The 17,035-nt window shown below is 46.1% G+C and overlaps 1 protein-coding gene across 2 annotated transcripts in view; it reads left to right on the forward strand.

The window, feature by feature from the left end:
* ppfia1 (PTPRF interacting protein alpha 1) overlaps nt 1–16,568 on the forward strand; it is a 45,117-nt gene extending 28,549 nt beyond the window's left edge. Inside the window, exons 17-28 of one of the 2 annotated variants that reach the window (XM_061067517.1) lie at nt 1,854–1,978; nt 3,203–3,375; nt 4,888–4,981; nt 7,059–7,140; nt 7,216–7,416; nt 7,697–7,759; nt 10,945–11,120; nt 11,355–11,452; nt 11,533–11,708; nt 12,542–12,610; nt 13,741–13,903; nt 15,113–16,568. In XM_061067517.1, the coding sequence (XP_060923500.1) occupies nt 1,854–1,978; nt 3,203–3,375; nt 4,888–4,981; nt 7,059–7,140; nt 7,216–7,416; nt 7,697–7,759; nt 10,945–11,120; nt 11,355–11,452; nt 11,533–11,708; nt 12,542–12,610; nt 13,741–13,903; nt 15,113–15,174 (1,482 nt within the window). In that variant the 3' untranslated portion in view covers nt 15,175–16,568. The remainder of the gene's footprint in view (nt 1–1,853; nt 1,979–3,202; nt 3,376–4,887; nt 4,982–7,058; nt 7,141–7,215; nt 7,417–7,696; nt 7,760–10,944; nt 11,121–11,354; nt 11,453–11,532; nt 11,709–12,541; nt 12,611–13,740; nt 13,904–15,112) is intronic. The other variant, XM_061067518.1, reaches the window with a different exon arrangement.
* Nucleotides 16,569–17,035: the final 467 nt, after the last annotated feature.

Consider the following 17,035-nt stretch of genomic DNA (forward strand, 5'->3'; position numbering starts at 1 on the left):
ATGAAGACGAGTCCTACGTGTAGATGATGAAGAGGAGTCACACGTGCAGAAGATGAAGACGAGTCACACGTGTAGAAGATGAAGACGAGTCACACGTGTAGAAGATGAAGACGAGTCACACGAGCAGAAGATGAAGACGAGTCACACGTGTAGAAGATGAAGACAAGTCCTACGTGTAGAAGATGAAGAGGAGTCACACGTGTAGAAGATGAAGACGAGTCACACGAGCAGAAGATGAAGACGAGTCACACGTGTAGAAGATGAAGACGAGTCACACGAGCAGAAGATGAAGACGAGTCACACGTGCAGAAGATGAAGACGAGTCACACGTGTAGAAGATGAAGACGAGTCACACGTGTAGAAGATGAAGACGAGTCACACGAGCAGAAGATGAAGACGAGTCACACGTGTAGAAGATGAAGACAAGTCCTACGTGTAGAAGATGAAGACGAGTCACACGTGTAGAAGATGAAGACGAGTCCTACGTGTAGAAGATGAAGAGGAGTCACACGAGTAGATGATGAAGAGGAGTCCTACGTGTAGAAGATGAAGACGAGTCACACGTGTAGAAGATGAAGACGAGTCACACGAGCAGAAGATGAAGACGAGTCACACGTGTAGAAGATGAAGACGAGTCCTACGTGTAGAAGATGAAGACGAGTCCTACGTGTAGATGATGAAGAGGAGTCACGTGCAGAAGATGAAGACGTAGAGATTCATGAGCTTTTGGTGATGAAGGCCGAAGCCGGGTCGGACGTCACTTCTTCAGATGTGAAACACAAATCTCCTGAAAATGTTCCAACCCAACGATCACTATCAGTCCAGCAGCTCTAGTTTTAGATTCTACAGAAACGTTAAACTCTGATCTTTTCCTCTGAACTTCCTGACGGCTGCACCCCCCCCCCCGACCTCCAGCGTGGTTGTGTTGCAGTGTCTCGTGCAGACTTTGTTTTCCCAACAGTTGCTCATCTTCACTGCACCTTCCAACTGACCGTTCTTCTGAGTCTCCAGTGTGTGTGTGTGTGTGTGTGTTACATGGGTAAATGTGTATCTTGTTCTGATTTCCTGCTCTTGTGTGTGTGTGTGTGTGTGCATGGCTTGGTCTTACTGCCGGTCTGTTGTGTGTCTCACTAACTGCTTCTCTCCTCTCTCTCCTCTTCGCCATGCTTCAGCCTAGTGACCTGCGCAAGCACCGCAGGAAGGTAAACTAGAGATCTGCTGGTCTGTCGCCCTCACTGCCATCAACTCCCAGTCTGAGGGATCAAACTCAGATTCAGTTTCCCTGTAGTTCCCCTTCTTCTCCTGTGTGGGAACTAAAGTGTTAAATGAAATCATCAAAGTTGAATGAACGACCAGAACAATTCTCCCAGGTTTGCGTTTTGGAACCTGAACCCTTGAGTTTTACATCTGTTAGAACTCTTGAGCTCGTCATTAAGAGGAGGAGCCTAACGCTGGAGATTAACAGGACTTGATGCTAATTACCAGACTCTAGAGTCTCTTTCCAAACACAACAGATCTGGTAAAAGGTCTTAAGACATAATTACTACTTTTGTGTTTGGAGCGTTGATCACATTTGTTCTTTGCATGAAAACAAATCTGTAGCACAAATTCTTCTCTTTGAGGGACAGAGTTTCTGCATCTGATTGGTTGAACATATATTACATCTGTGTTTTATGTTCCTGCTTTGATTCCACTGTGTTAACGTGCAGTGTGAACGCACCTGGTGTGTGACGGCTCGGAGCAGGAAACACACATTGTGTAACCTTAATGAAACCGCTGTGTTGTCAGAACTAAGCATGATGTCCTCAGTTGTTTTCAGGTTCACCCTCCTCACTAACGTGTGTCTCCTGCAGTCGGCTCAGGACGACAAGGCCACCATCCGGTGTGAGACGTCCCCCCCCACCACTCCACGCTCCATGCGCCTGAACAGAGATGCAGGACACGCCTCCAGCGTGGAGGACATCCGAGACATCCGAGGGTAAGACCTCTGCCTGACACCGGAAGGAACAAGGATCCAACAACACCATAACGATTTGTAAAACGTTTGGATCCCTATGAAATATGAACAATCTCTGAGCCTGTTATTAATCCTCTGATGAGATCTCCTGGTGTAGACGTCAGATATCTGAGCCAAGACTCTGTCTTCCGCTCTAAAAGTTTCTTTATCCCAGGAGTTGAGCGTTGGTGTTTTAGGTCCAGATTAGGGTTGCAAAATTCCGGAATATTCAAAGTTGGAAACTTTCCATGGGAATTAACGGGAATAAACTGGAAATGTTGTGGGTAATTTATACTAACTGTATTTACCTTGTCATATACAGACATAAATATAAACATTTTGTTGTGTCATAGGCTGATTTGAGCCCTGAGGAAACTTTGGGCACTTGACTATATGCTTCTGCATCGTTGTGTCATTCTTAACATAGGTCTTTGCACAGTATTTGCAAATGTACACAGCCTTTCCTTCTACATTGGATGAGGTGAAATGTCTCCACACTTGAGAGAGTGCACGTGGCATTGTTCTGTAGAATAAGATGAGAAAAAAGTTTGTAAAAAAACACTAATGCAATGCCAGAGATATAAATAGTTAGCCAAACAATTGGAATCCTCTGTAAACATATTTTACAATTGATGGATAAATGAATGGAAATAGTCTAGATGAACAGATGAACAATCCTCAATCAGCATGCTAATATATTTTCCCAGTAATATCATGGAAACTTACCTGACTAGTCCTTCACTCTACAGCAGGCCTCAATAGCCCTGCTGTAGAGTGAAGCATGCTGGGAGTTATCTGTGCATGTGATGGAAGAATGCACAGTGGAGGGTTGAAACTCAACGTTCCATACATCTTTAAAATAGAGTTTTGAATGATGTTTTTATTGCTCAGCGTTTAATTTGCGTAGTTTTCCCCCCCCCAAAATTCCCGAGCTAAACTTCCTGTGGAAAGTTTCCGGAAATTTCCCGGAAACTTTCCGCCCCTTTGCAACCTTAGTCCAGATGAGATTTCGACTTGTCTCTATCAAAATCTGTTTGCATATGAAGGCAGATAAACTAAAAAGCCAATGGCTGATGCATTTCGGTCGATGTGAGGGAAACCAGATCCAGCTTCCTAAGCCTTCCAGCCCCAAAGTCAGGTCCCTCGCTCCTGCATCTTCAAATGCACATAGAGAAACATCTCATTACTTGTGCTCTGCTCCCACAGTCTGGCCGGTCTGCAGGACGGGCAGGGGAGTAACCCCAGCAGCAGCAACAGCAGCCAGGACTCGCTCAACAAGGCAGCCAAGAAGAAGAGCATCAAGTCTTCCATCGGACGGCTCTTTGGAAAGAAGGAGAAGGGCCGACCCAGCATCCCTGGGAAGGATTCCTCCAGCCAAGGTCAGACACTGTGGACTAACCAGGCTTCTATTCACACTGCAGCACATGTTTATAGATATATATATATAAACTGCTGCATAATTATAACCAGCGCTGCTCCGGGATCAGGACAGATGCAAAGATAGTAACAGTCTAGAATACTTTTTAAGCTTAAATCATGAAGGTGGTGAAGATACACACCTCTAGTCACGGTGATAACAAATAAATGAAAATTCCTCCAGAATACGTACATTTTCACCACTTTCTAACTTTATGCACATTTTGGTAAGAATTTGAGCATGTTAAAGCCCTCAAAAAGCCAATTCGTGGAATGTTCGACTGAGAAAGGTACTCTGATCCGTTGTGTATGGGAATGTCCTAAACTGGTAGCTTTTTAGAAAATGGTTGTTCAAACTCTAGGTAAAATCACAGGTATTCAGATACCCTGCGTAGCAAAACTTTGTATTTTAGGAATATACCCAGATTGCTTTTCAGTCAACTCTAAGTGTAAGACTCCGATCCACTTTGGCCTCCTGCAGGCCAGGAGGAGGGTTGCTTCATCTTGGAGAGAGACTGAAGTAAAGCTAACCTATGTAATCAGGGGTAAAGCACAGGAATTTGAAGAGGTGTGGGGACCCTTAATGGACAACGGTAGATTATATCTATCTGTGGGGATATCGAGTGTGACATTTTTATTTTATTTTATTTATTATTGTTATTATTTTATGTAGGTTTGTATGTTTGTGTGCGTGTTTATCTTTCTTTCTTTCTTTCTTTCTTTTATTTTTTTGTATGTATGTGTATGCAGTGAAGTTCGCCTGCATTTCATTGTGCAACTTGTGTGGTATGTGTCAATGTGTTTTGTAGGTTCTGATTGGAAATTGATAAAAAAACATTGTTAAAATATGGCCAAAATGGCCACTAAATACAAAATATCAGGCTTCCTGTTTTGTTTTTACAATTGCACCCAGAGACTTTTTTGTTTGTTTGGTCATGATACACCTGTATATCGATTTTTGTGAAGATAGGTCAATGGGAACACCTTCCGGGGGTCTCGGGGGGTCTCGGGGGGCACCGTTGAGCCATTTTGCGACGCCCATTGAAAATTCCTTCAGAATATGTAAATTTTCACCACTTTCTAACTTTCTGCAAATTTTGGTAAGAAGTTGAGCATGTTAAAGCCCTCAAAAAGCCAATTCATTTGCCTGAATAATAACAATAATAATAATAATCCTTACAATTTCAATAGGGTCTCACCAGACACCTTTGATGTCTGTGCTCGGGCCCTAAAAACAAAAAAAAAAAGCCAATTAATTTGCCTGAATAATAATAATAATAATAAACCTTGCAATTTCAATAGGGCCTCACGCCTGTCAGTGCTCAGGCTCTAAGAATCATGTATATAAATGAAGAGCGCAGCCCTCAGAACCAGAATGGATTTGTGAGGTGTCTGGAGGTTTCCTCCCCTAATATCTCCATGATGCCAGTGTTGTTGTCCCGGTCCATATCATCTGAACTTGTGTTTGTCCTCAGCTGGCACGCCGGAGGCAGAGAGCTCTCCTAAGGACGGATTAGGAATGGGCACCCTGGGGGGCCCTGCCGACAAGAACCGGAAGCTGCAGAAGAAGTAGGTGGCTTCCTCACAACGTGCTCTGCTGTCTCCACAAATACACTCGACTGAGAATCAAGATGACAAGATAACGCTCTGATTTACAGGAGGCGCTACTGGAGCATAATGTTCATAATGTAAAATGTCCTGAGCCGACTCGCTCTCCTCCTGCTGACGCTCACTCTCTCAGCTCCTCTTCCCTCCATCCCTCACCCACGTGTTTCCATTGCACTTATCTCCACAGAGATCTGATCACTTTTCCCTTCAGTTTTTCCTTTTGACACGTTGCCAACACCGTGAATTTTGTTTAGCTTCCTAAATTAGCATCAATTCATTCTTTCTTTTGTTTATCACCCCTCCTCCCCCCTCCTCTCATTCCACGTGTAGTCCAAAGACAGGGTAAGTTGGTTCATGTTGCTTTTACTTTGCCTTTTCTTCTTCCCACACTTGGCTTCACATTGACCTCACCAATAACCGAGGACCCCAAACGACTGTCCCTCTGAATGTCTGATGGCTTTTCCGTGCTGCTCTTGCCCTGCTATCCACAGAGGAGCTTAACTAACAGGAATGTGCGTGTGCTGATTTTTAGTGAGTGACAAAACTTTCCTCTCGCAGTTTTCCTATCGCGGCATGAAGTTATGCACTGCAACTACAGGAGAGGTGGTTAATGGCAGAATTCAACCAGATAGTTATTGGTTTTTTTTCCGAGTGTTCTTGTCCACGAGTTTAAAATAAGTAATAAACCACCTGATCAGAATCACTGTGTTCTTGTTGGTGTCCTCAGGATTTCACTAAAGCAACAACAAGAACATTAGTTTTTAAAAATATTTTTCAAGGCAGATCAGTTTGTGCCACACAGCCCCATCTGGTGGCCAAGTACAGTTTTCTTCATTTGACATCAGAGCTTTTATAGCTGCGTTCCAAACACTGCCTGGATTGTCCAGTAATGTTTCCATATTACAACCTGAGAATGTGCATGACATGAATGACAATTTTCCGGAAGCTAAGGTTTCTCTGTCCTCAGTTCTTCCCTGTGTGCATGCTCCTTACAGTTGTAGCGGAATGCATTCATACTAAATGTGATTTGCAAAGTGGACTCTCAAAGCACTGGTTCTGGGAGAAAACGTCACTAATGATCATTATAAAGTTCCACAGAGTTCTGAAGCTCCGGCTGTGACCTCAGGTCCTCAACTCCAGACCCACGTGGTCCAACCTGGAGAGTCGAGGCTTGAACGCAGCAGGAGGAGCTTCCAACAAACATGTTGGGTCTTAATACACCAGAGTTCAAAGCAACATTATGCAAATGTTCCACCTGAAACCAGCAGCTTGATTAAACTGATGTTTCAGTGAGTGTGAACAAGGAGAACGTTTCCTCTGTGACTCTGCTGAGTGGGTTCCATCTCCTGAGAGAAGAACTGACTGAGAGTCACAACCTGTCTCCACCAGCTGCAGCTGGAGAGTGAAGCTGAACTGAGATCAGTTAGAAACACTCTGAAGTTATTAACAACCAGAGTTTATCTCCAAGATTCAGCAGGAAACTGTTGAAACATGAAGGATTCTGAGCAGTTTGGTGGATTTGTTCCAGCTGCAGCTCTTCAGGTTCAGGAAGCAGAGGATCATGGGTAATATAAGGAAGCAGAGGATCATGGGTAATATAAGGAAGCAGAGGATCATGGGTAATATCCAGTGGGACCACACAGTCAGAGTCAACACATTGAGAAACTTTGATTTGCATGAAAACCTCCTCATTGCTCGGACATGGAGCCTGACTGAGCTAATCCCAGGTGTAACTGCAGGTGGCGCTGTGGCTCAGTAACACTTCCATAGTGTTGCTTTAACAACACAACTTTCTGACGGAGGTTTTCCAGATGAACGCTTCTCTGTTTGAATCTTCCCGGGTTTCAGTTTCTCTGTTTTCTCTCAAACTCCTGCTCTCTGTTCTGAGTCTGCATGTCGGTCCACATCTCGTGTTCATGCGTCTTTCAGAAGGTGAATCTGATGGAGTGCATATTGTGAGTTTTGAACAGGCTTCATGTGTTCTGTGGGAAGTGAGCTCTTACTGTAAATTGTCTTAACCCCATGTTGTGTGTCTCAGGCATGAGTTGCTGGAGGAGGCTCGCCTGCAGGGCCTGCCGTTCGCCCAGTGGGACGGACCCACCGTGGTGGTTTGGCTGGAGGTACGACACCGACACAGCTGCTCTGAGATCTGCTCTCACCGATGAACGTGCACTAATCGCTCTGTCTCCTCCCAGCTGTGGGTGGGCATGCCGGCCTGGTACGTGGCGGCGTGCCGCGCCAACGTGAAGAGCGGCGCCATCATGTCGGCGCTGTCGGACACGGAGATCCAACGGGAGATCGGAATCAGCAACCCGCTCCATCGCCTGAAGCTCCGCCTCGCCATCCAGGAAATCATGTCCCTCACCAGCCCCTCGGCCCCCCCCACCTCACGCACGGTACTGACCTGTCGCTCGATGCAGATCGATGACGACACGTAGTCACATGTTCAAAGCCTCAGATTTCCTGTTTGATTATCACACTAACGTTTGAACTTCTTATAAACGTAACCTTCACTAACGATGGGGGCGGAGCTCCGGCTTCACTCTGTGATAACAGGAAATGAACAAGCACTTGTTGATTCTTCTCCTCCTCCCATTCTCTGCCTGTCCTCCGTCACTCCTCCCTCTTTGCACTCTTCTCTCACTTGTGATTGGGGCGGGGGTGTCACATGATCAGACAACAGGAAATGTTTGGGTCACTCATGAAGAAATGGAAACGCTGGCCGCCACACCCCCCACGGTTAGTGCGTCCTGATTGGCCGTTAACTGGTGTCTTCTCACACCTGTGGTGACTGGAGGTTTGTTCCGAGTTGCCTCAGGACGTCCAGAGCTCATTCGCTCATACGTTCACATCACGTGTTCACATCACGTGTTCACATCACGTGTTCACATCACGTGTTCACATCACGTGTTCACATCACGTGTTCACATCACGTGTTCACATCACGTGTTCACATCACGTGTTCACGTCACGTGTTCACATCACGTGTTCACATCACGTGCACGTGGTCGATCCCTCCAACATTTATCTCATGGTCTCACGTCTTCTGTCTTCCTGGAGACTCACAGGCAACTTGGAACAAGACCTCCTTCTTTCTGCTCGTCGGTGATTAGTCTCTTTCTTTAGACTTTATACTGTGTGTTCGTCTGCTGTTACATCAGCTAGTGTTTGTGTGTGTGTAGAGCTGTAGTAGTGTGGGTGTGGTAGTGTAGTAGTGTTGTGTTGTAGTTAGGGGTGTCACGATACCAAACATTCAGTAGTCGGTGCCAATACCAGTAAAATAACACGTTTCTCGATGCCAATTTCGATACCACGGTAAAAAAAAAGTGCATTATTTGGATGTTGTTAATGTCATATACGGTAATTCAATGTGCTTGCGCTGCGCATATACTGAGGGTTATACGGTAGTTGCGGACGCATGTGAGTGACGCTTTGTTGTGAGACACGTTGTGCATTAAATGATACGTCTGCCTCACGCCGGGTTTACACCGGACGCTGAAGCGACTCGTCAGCGCAGCACCAAGCCTTAAATAACAGCTGGCTCCATCCACTCCCATGCGCCGCTTCAGCTTCCGGTGTAAACAACCATGTGCCGCCGCGCTAATCCTTAGCGCGGCGGCGTTGCTGCCGTGTCCGGTGTAAACCCGGCGTCAAACGCAAAATACTTCCATACCCGACTCTTTGTGCCTTTTTAATAAACAAGTCGAGGTGGAGCGAACGCTGCAGCCGCAGTTGCCGTCTTGGTTTTCTGAATGTAAACGTCGACTGGCGCAGCCCCGATGCTAATGCTAAGTTGCTAACAGCTGCTGGCATCGAAGCTCACGGTGCCTACGGTGCTTCAAACACTTGGGCATCTGCATCGTTTTGTTATGTTAGTATCGAAAGGTATCGTAGGTATCGATTCTCGTGACATCCCTAGTTGTAGTGTTGTAGTGTTGTAGTGTTGTAGTGTTGTAGTGTTGTAGTGTTGTAGTGTTGTAGTGTTGTAGCATACAGCTGCTGCTCAGATTAATGGTTCTTTTGTGTGTTTGTGTGTTTGACTGAACCGAGCATCTAAAATACAAAATGTCGTGTTCTGAACCAGAGATTTTCCGATACCTTCTTCTCTTCCTGACGGCCGATACTGAATATCTGATACCGGTGCATTAAAAAAAGAACAGAACTTAACACAAAGTATTTTAACAGCTACATTCTACTGACCTGCATGAAGTGATGATTTCTAACGTGTGTGTGGTTCAGGTGAATATCAAATGAATACAGAGAATTAATAACATGGAAGTTTTTATTTACCTTTTCAGGACCTCAAACAAAAGTCTTGCATACACACGTTTTTCTTGAGGAACTTTCCAGTGTGAAATGTTTCCAGTTTCTGTCTAATGCGACACTACCAGAAATCTCCTCTTCCTCCAGTTCTGCAGTTTGATCTGGGTGAAACTAATATACTATAAAGATGTGGTATCGGATCAGATCAGAGATTCACGTACTCGCCGCTGCTCGGCAGCACCAGAGTCACTTCCTGGTGTCGGAACATCTCTCTTCTGAACACGGATCATGAATAACGATGGACGACCCGTCTCCACTTCCTACCACCGAACAAAGATGAAGCCAAAATCTTTATTAGTAGGGTTGGGTACCGAGAACCGGTTCCATGTTGGAACCGGTTCCAATACAACCGGTACCTACCCGGACCGAAATGCAATGGAGATTTCGGTGCCTCATTTCGGTGCCTGAGCCAATTGAAGACTGAGGTCTCCGCTCGTCCCGCCTCCACACTTCCACTCCTTCCGTCCCGGAGCCTGACCCGGACGGGACCACGCCGAGAAAGGTTTCACAAAAGCGTATGCATTTAGGGGGGACAGCCTCAGCCGCGGAGACACGGGGGTCTCCGAGTGATGGAAAAGCGACCCTCAGTCTTCATTTGGCTCAGGCACCGAAGTCAGAGTCAGAGTGTGTGTGTTTTGTATTTATTTTTTATTTATAATCTACTTTAAACAGTTCATGTATTTGGCAATAAGAAAAGCCTTTCTTAAATGCGGTCAAGCCGTTTTGTGCACTTTTTAAAAAAAAAGTATCGGTTCAGGCACCGTTTAGGCCCCGGTATCGTTTTAAAAGTATCGGTTAGTAACCGGTATCGGATAAAAACCAAACGATACCCATCACTATTTATTAGGAGCCGTCGTGTCGTCCATCTTTATTTCTGTGGCTGTGATATGTGGACTTGCATGAAGGACTCCCGCTCTGTGAGGTGTGGGCGATGTGATGAGATCGACTGAGGAACAGGAAGTGGTCGCTCAGCTCATTCTTTTTAATAAGTGTCTGCCATCGTGGACAGTTTCTCTGTGAGGAAATCAAGAGAGAAGCAAATCTAACACAACACTAATGATTTCCTTCATATCGCTCACACCTCCCATGTCCATGTATTTATTTTCCCTCTTTGTCTTGTTGGTTGACTTGTGTTTTCCACATGAAGCTGCTCTCTCCCAGCACGGCCGCCTCACTAACCCCCCCCTGTCTCTTCTTCTCACCATGCTCACTCTAACCACGTTCACACCAGGACGATGACGAGGGGAGCTGGGCACAGGTTTGCACACGTTCCCCCCCCAACCTACGCTCACCTTCTTATTCTGTTGTTCTTAACTCCATCTTTGACTGTGTTCATGAGACGTCTCGGTTTCCCCCTCCGCCACGTTTCACTCATTCTGTTTTCATGTTTGGTGATTCACATTAAAAACTAACTCCAGACAGACACCTGGAGTCACAGGCGTCTGTTCTTTATGGATTTGTTCACTAGCAGTTAGAACGTGATCTGAATGAACCCAGAACATAAAGGCTGCACCTTAACAAAAGTTACAAACTCTCGTACATTTCATCTTTTCAACGCACTCGCTCAAACACCGGTCAAGCCTGCTCCTCTCTCCCTTCAGACGCTGGCGTACGGTGAGATGAACCACGAGTGGATCGGTAACGAGTGGCTGCCCAGCCTCGGCCTCCCCCAGTATCGGTCCTACTTCATGGAGTCCCTGGTGGACGCCCGCATGCTGGACCACCTCACCAAGAAGGACCTGAGGGGACAGCTCAAGATGGTGGACAGCTTCCACAGGTAAAACACATGAAAGGTCGACTCTTGGGTTGAGAAACACATGAAATCCTCCCACACGACACGTGCTGCAGCCTGAAGCTTCTTCTTCCTCTGTGCTGGGGATCCGGTGCTGTGGCCTCAAACCTGTGAAACCTGTCATCGCTCAGTTGAACTCGGTGTAACCAGAGTACCTAAGATAAACCGTCTGGATGGAGATGAACAGTGAAGAAGTGTTTGTGTGTGATTCTGCCACAGGAACAGTTTCCAGTGCGGAGTGATGTGTCTGAGGAGGCTGAACTACGACAGGAAGGAGCTGGAGAGGAGGCGGGACGAGTGCCAGCTGGAGCTCAGAGGTAGGAAGCAGCACGCCGTCGTTCAGATTGAGTAACACACTGGTGCGCTGGGCGTGTGTGAAGCTGCAGTGTGGTTTCAGACGTGCTGGTGTGGAGCAACGAGCGCCTGATCGGCTGGATCCAGGCCATCGGACTGAAGGAGTACAGCAGCAGCCTCTACGAGAGCGGCGTCCACGGAGCCCTGCTCGCTCTGGACGAGACCTTCGACCACAACACCCTGGCCCTGCTGCTGCAGATCCCCATGCAGAACACACAGGTAGGTGCACACCAGGGATGTCACGAGAACCGATACCTACGATACCTGTCGATACTTTCGATAAGATAACAAAACGATGCCGATGCCCAAGTTTTTGAAGCACCGTAGGCACCGTCAGCTTCGATGCCAGCAGCTGTTAGCAACTTAGCATTAGCATCGGTGCTGCGCCAGTCGACGTTTACATTCTGAAAACCAAGACGGCAACTGCGGCTGCAGCGTTCGCCCCACCTCGACTTGTTTATTAAAAAGGCACAAAGAGTCGGGTATGGAAGTATTTTGCGTTTGACGCCGGGTTTACACCGGACACGGAAGCAACGCCGCCGCTCCGCGCTAATCCCTAGCGCGCCGGCACATGGTTGTTTACACCGGAAGCTGAAGCGTCATGGGAGTGGATGGGAGCCAGCTGTTATCTAAGGCTTGGTGCTGCGCTGACGAGTCGCTTTGGCGTCCGGTGTAAACCCGGCGTGAGGCAGATGTATCATTTAATGCATAACGTGTCTCACAACAAAGCGTCACTCACATGCGACCGCAACTACCGTATAACCCTCAGTATATGCGCAGCGCAAGCACATTGAATTACCGTATATGACATTAACAACATCCAAATAATGCACTTTTTTTTTACCGTGGTATCGAAATTGGCATCGAGAATCGTGTTATTTTACTGGAATTGGCACCGACTACTGAATTTTTGGTATCGTGACACCCCTAGTACACACACACACACACACACACACACACACACACACACACACGACATTTCAAACAAGAATTTGTGATTGTGTGAGTAACTGAAAATCAAATGAAAACTAATGATTGTGTTTCTTCTCCAGGCCAGAACGACTCTCGAGCGTGAATACAACAGTCTGCTGGCCGTCGGCACAGAGAGGAGGATGGAAGAGGTGACAGGACACACACACACACACTATAACACACACACACTAACACACAGACACTCTCCAACAGACACTCTCCAACACACACACACACACTCTCCAACACACACACACACACTCACACACAGACACTCTCCAACAGACACTCTCCAACACACACACACACACTCTCCAACACACACACACACACTCACACACAGACACTCTCCAACAGACACTCTCCAACACACACTCTCCAACACACACACACACTCTCCAACACACACACACACACACTCTACAACACACACACACACTCTCCAACACACACACACACACACTCTCCAACACACACACACACTCTCCAACACACACTTCCCAACAGACACTCTCCAACACACACACACACTCACACACTCTCCAACACACACACACACTCTCCAACACACACTTCCCAACAGACACTCTCCAACACACACACACACACACACACTCTCCAACACACACACACACTCTCCAACACACACTTCCCAACAGACACTCTCCAACACACACACACACTCACACACTCTCCAACACACACACACACTCTCCAACAGACACACACTCTCCAACAGACACACACTCTCCAACAGACACACACTCTCCAACAGACACACACACACACACACACACACACACACACACACACACACACACACACACACACACACTAACACACACACACTAACACATTTAAATAATTTATTTGAATCCACCAATCATATTCGTACAACAAGGATTCAAACATTTCTCAGAGGTTGAATACATCTCAGTGACTCATGGGAACAAGAAACATCTCCGACGCCAAACAGCGAGACGACCTCTAGCAGCTGATACAGAGCAGAACTTTGCTCGTTGTTTAGATCGTCTCTTACTAAGTCCTGCCAAAGGTCAAAGGTTCAGTCGTAGCCCACTGACCCAAAGTTTATGGACACGCCCCAGACTTCCAAATATCAAAACTACCAGTTTACATGAATAGCCTAGGTCTCTCATGTTAGCAACAATGGTATTTGGTGAACTTGTCAACGAAGGCTAAGTCCATGTAGAGGTCATAGACACAGGCGACCTCCAGGACTTGAAGACGACTCCCTCGTTCTCCACCTCCTCTCTTGTAGGACGACGATAAGAACTTCCGCCGAGCTCCGTCGTGGAGGAAGAAGTTCCGGCCCAAAGACGTGCGAGGGGGCGGGGCTTCGGACACGCTGCCCGCCAACTTCCGGGTGAACAGCAGCGGTTCCTCATCTCCCGCCACACAACCAAAGAGGAGCCCGATGGACGGTAAGCTGTGTGTGTGTGTGTGTGTGTGTGTGTGTGTGTGTGTGTGTGTGTGTGTGTGTGTGTGTGTGTGTGTGTGTGTGTGTGTGTGTGTGTGTGTGTGTGTGTGTGTGTGTGTGTGTGTGTGTGTGTGTGTGTGTGTGTGTGTGTGTGTGTGTGTGTGTGTGTGTGTGTGTGTGTGTTGGGGAGTGTCTGTTGGAGAGTGTGTGTTGGAGAGTGTGTGTTGGAGAGTGTCTGTGTGTGTTGGAGAGTGTGTGTTGGAGAGTGTCTGTGTGTGTGTGTGTGTGTGTGTTGGAGAGTGTCTGTGTGTGTGTGTGTGTGTGTTGGAGAGTGTCTGTGTGTGTGTGTGTTGGAGAGTGTGTGTTGGAGAGAGTGTGTGTGTGTGTGTGTTGGAGAGTGTCTGTGTGTGTGTGTGTGTGTTGGAGAGTGTGTGTTGGAGAGTGTGTGTTGGAGAGTGTCTGTGTGAGAGTGTGTGTGTGTGTGTGTGCGTGTCTGTGTGAGAGTGTCTGTGTGAGTGAGTGTGTGTGTTGGAGAGTGTCTGTGTGAGAGTGTGTGTTGGAGAGTGTCTGTGTGTGTGTGTGTGTGTGTGTGTGTGTGTGTGTGTGTGTGTGTGTGTGTGTGTGTGTGTGTGTGTGTGTGTGTGTGTGTGTGTGTGTGTGTGTGTGTGTGTGTGTGTGTGTGTGTGTGTGTGTGTGTGTGTGTGTGTGTGTGTGTGTGTGTGTGTGTGAGAGTGTGTGTGTGTGTGTGTGTGTTACTGCTACTCAAACAGCTTCTCTCTAACGTGTCTGGAATGGCTTTGTGTTGCTTTGTGTTGCTTTGTTCTTTGCTGTGTGTTGATGATGCTGTGACTAACACGTCTTCGCATGTGATTCTCAACATGGACGTGCAGCCAGTGAGTCTATACAGAGGCTGGACACTGGCACAGTCAGGACCTACTCTTGTTAACACACAACGGTAAGAGCACAGCCTCCACTGGTCACTTTGAAACCAGCTGTTCTCCTCGTCTCTTTCCCAACAGAAGCAGCTTTCTTTGTTCCGGAGTTCCTCGGCTCTAATAACGCACGTTTTACGCCTCTCCTCTTTCTTCCCCTTTTGTTTCTCCACCTTTCCTCCACCTCCATCTTCTCACCCGGCTTCTGCCCTGCTTCCCCCTCTCTCGTGCCCGTTCATCTCTCTTCTCCCCGTCTCAGTTTATCCTCATTATTTCTATAGGTAGCCGCTGGTCAGAGGAGGAGGGCGAGTTCCCCGCGTTCAAGACCAGGATGATGAACTGAGTTTTCTCTCAAAGACACTAAAAACACGTTTGGTTGTCATCACAGAAAAAGACCTTTACTCATCAACCTGCGTCTCCCCAGAGGAAACGTGTGATTTATCTACATTTGTTATATTTATGTAAACCAATGGGACATTTAATTGATTTTAGAAAAGACTGTGTAATCCTTTTATCCTCTTAATCGACCCACTTTTTAAGAATAAACCTTTCTCCACTGTGCCCATATTAAGCTCCGCTCTCAGATGGATGTAACTGAACGTTTCTACTGTCTGGAGTTTGTATATTTCTACCAACAGACATTTTATCTAATCTTTTTTATAATCCTGATTCTATTGACCAGATGTACGTTGTTTTTTTTCCTCTTTTGATTTGAATTCTAATCATCGAATTTATGCTCAAGTGACTTTGACATGTGATATAACTTAATTCATATCCTTTGCCCTTTTTAACTGTTGTATTTCTTTGTAGCTTATTACCTGTGACTTTGTGTAAATGCAGCTCTTAGGTCAAGGGAAGTGTGAATATCAGACAATTTGCTGGAGTCGTCAGACAGTTTCACAAACTTCTCAGCTCTGTGAGTCGTCATCACCTTTAGAATAACTGCTGGCACGCCGGGTGATGGCGGCTGCACATCACGTGAAACACACACACAGAATATTTCCTTTTTCTCTTCTTTGTTTTTTCATATCTGCGATACCAAAACGAAACTCTTGAATTTAAGAAGTAAAGCCATATATCAGTAGCGGGGGGGAAACAGGGCTACTTTCAGATGCAAGCGAAACAGAATTCCAGGTTCTCTCCCGTCGACCTTGCATGCAGAAACTCCTCCCACTAAACCCCACCCAGCCCCCTCACACCCCGTTTGTCCCTTTAAACAAAACGAACCTCCCTCACCTCTGGAGAAACAGAGCGATGGACCAACTTCACCGAGGCCTCAGTGGATCCTCGCCGTGACGAGATCACCATCCCCCCAGAAACCCCCTTTTTTAAAAACACTTTGTATGAGGATTTCATATCAAGCCTTATTGTTTCTGAACTCATCTGTCGTCTGCTCTTATTTATTACTCATCAGCGTTCAGAGCTCCAGCCCCAGTTTGTCTTCCACGTCTTAGTTCGTCCACTCTCTCAACACCGGTTCCACCGGTTCCACCGCTCGGAACCCACCAGTTTTCTGTCTTCTCACACTTCATGTAGTTCAAGCTTCCAGTAGAGACACTTCGGTTTGAGGTGTCGTCACGTAGGCACAATGCAAATCATATTGCTGTTGTTTTATTCCCGCTCCTCCACCTGTTGAATTTTATGATCTTGTAACTATGATGTACAGTCTGAGTACTTATAAACTATTTTTATCACAGTATTATTTATTGCTTACTTTCAATAAAATACTGAAACTTATTTTCCACTGCAGACACGAAGTCTGACGCTTCTCTTTTCAGCCTCAAAGTGTTTTACATGTAAATGTGGGATTAGTCGACTGCAGCCAACTGGTCTCAGTTTCATTGTATGAATGAAATTTGCTGTTAAACAATTACTTGGAATTAATTCCCAATTATATAAATGTATACATGACTTTAAATTGGGTGCACAATAAATTCTTATTTTCTAATTATTGCCAAAATTAAATGTTATTTCTGAGAATTATTGTTCAAGCTGTGAAAAGTTTTCATCCCACTTTATTTTCATTTTTTTATAACAGTGAATTCATAAGATTTGTTTCTGATCAACATAAAGAGATTCTCTGATGTAAAAAAAGTATTTTTATTACAGTTTAATTTGTAGAAACAAAGGCTTCAAAAATTTCTGGTTTGAATTGTTAAATTAAAAAACTTCATGTTTTGTCCCATCCTGATCAGATCCATATC

This window comes from Limanda limanda, chromosome 3, assembly GCF_963576545.1.
Source record: "Limanda limanda chromosome 3, fLimLim1.1, whole genome shotgun sequence".
In the NCBI taxonomy this organism is placed as follows: Eukaryota; Metazoa; Chordata; class Actinopteri; order Pleuronectiformes; family Pleuronectidae; genus Limanda; species Limanda limanda.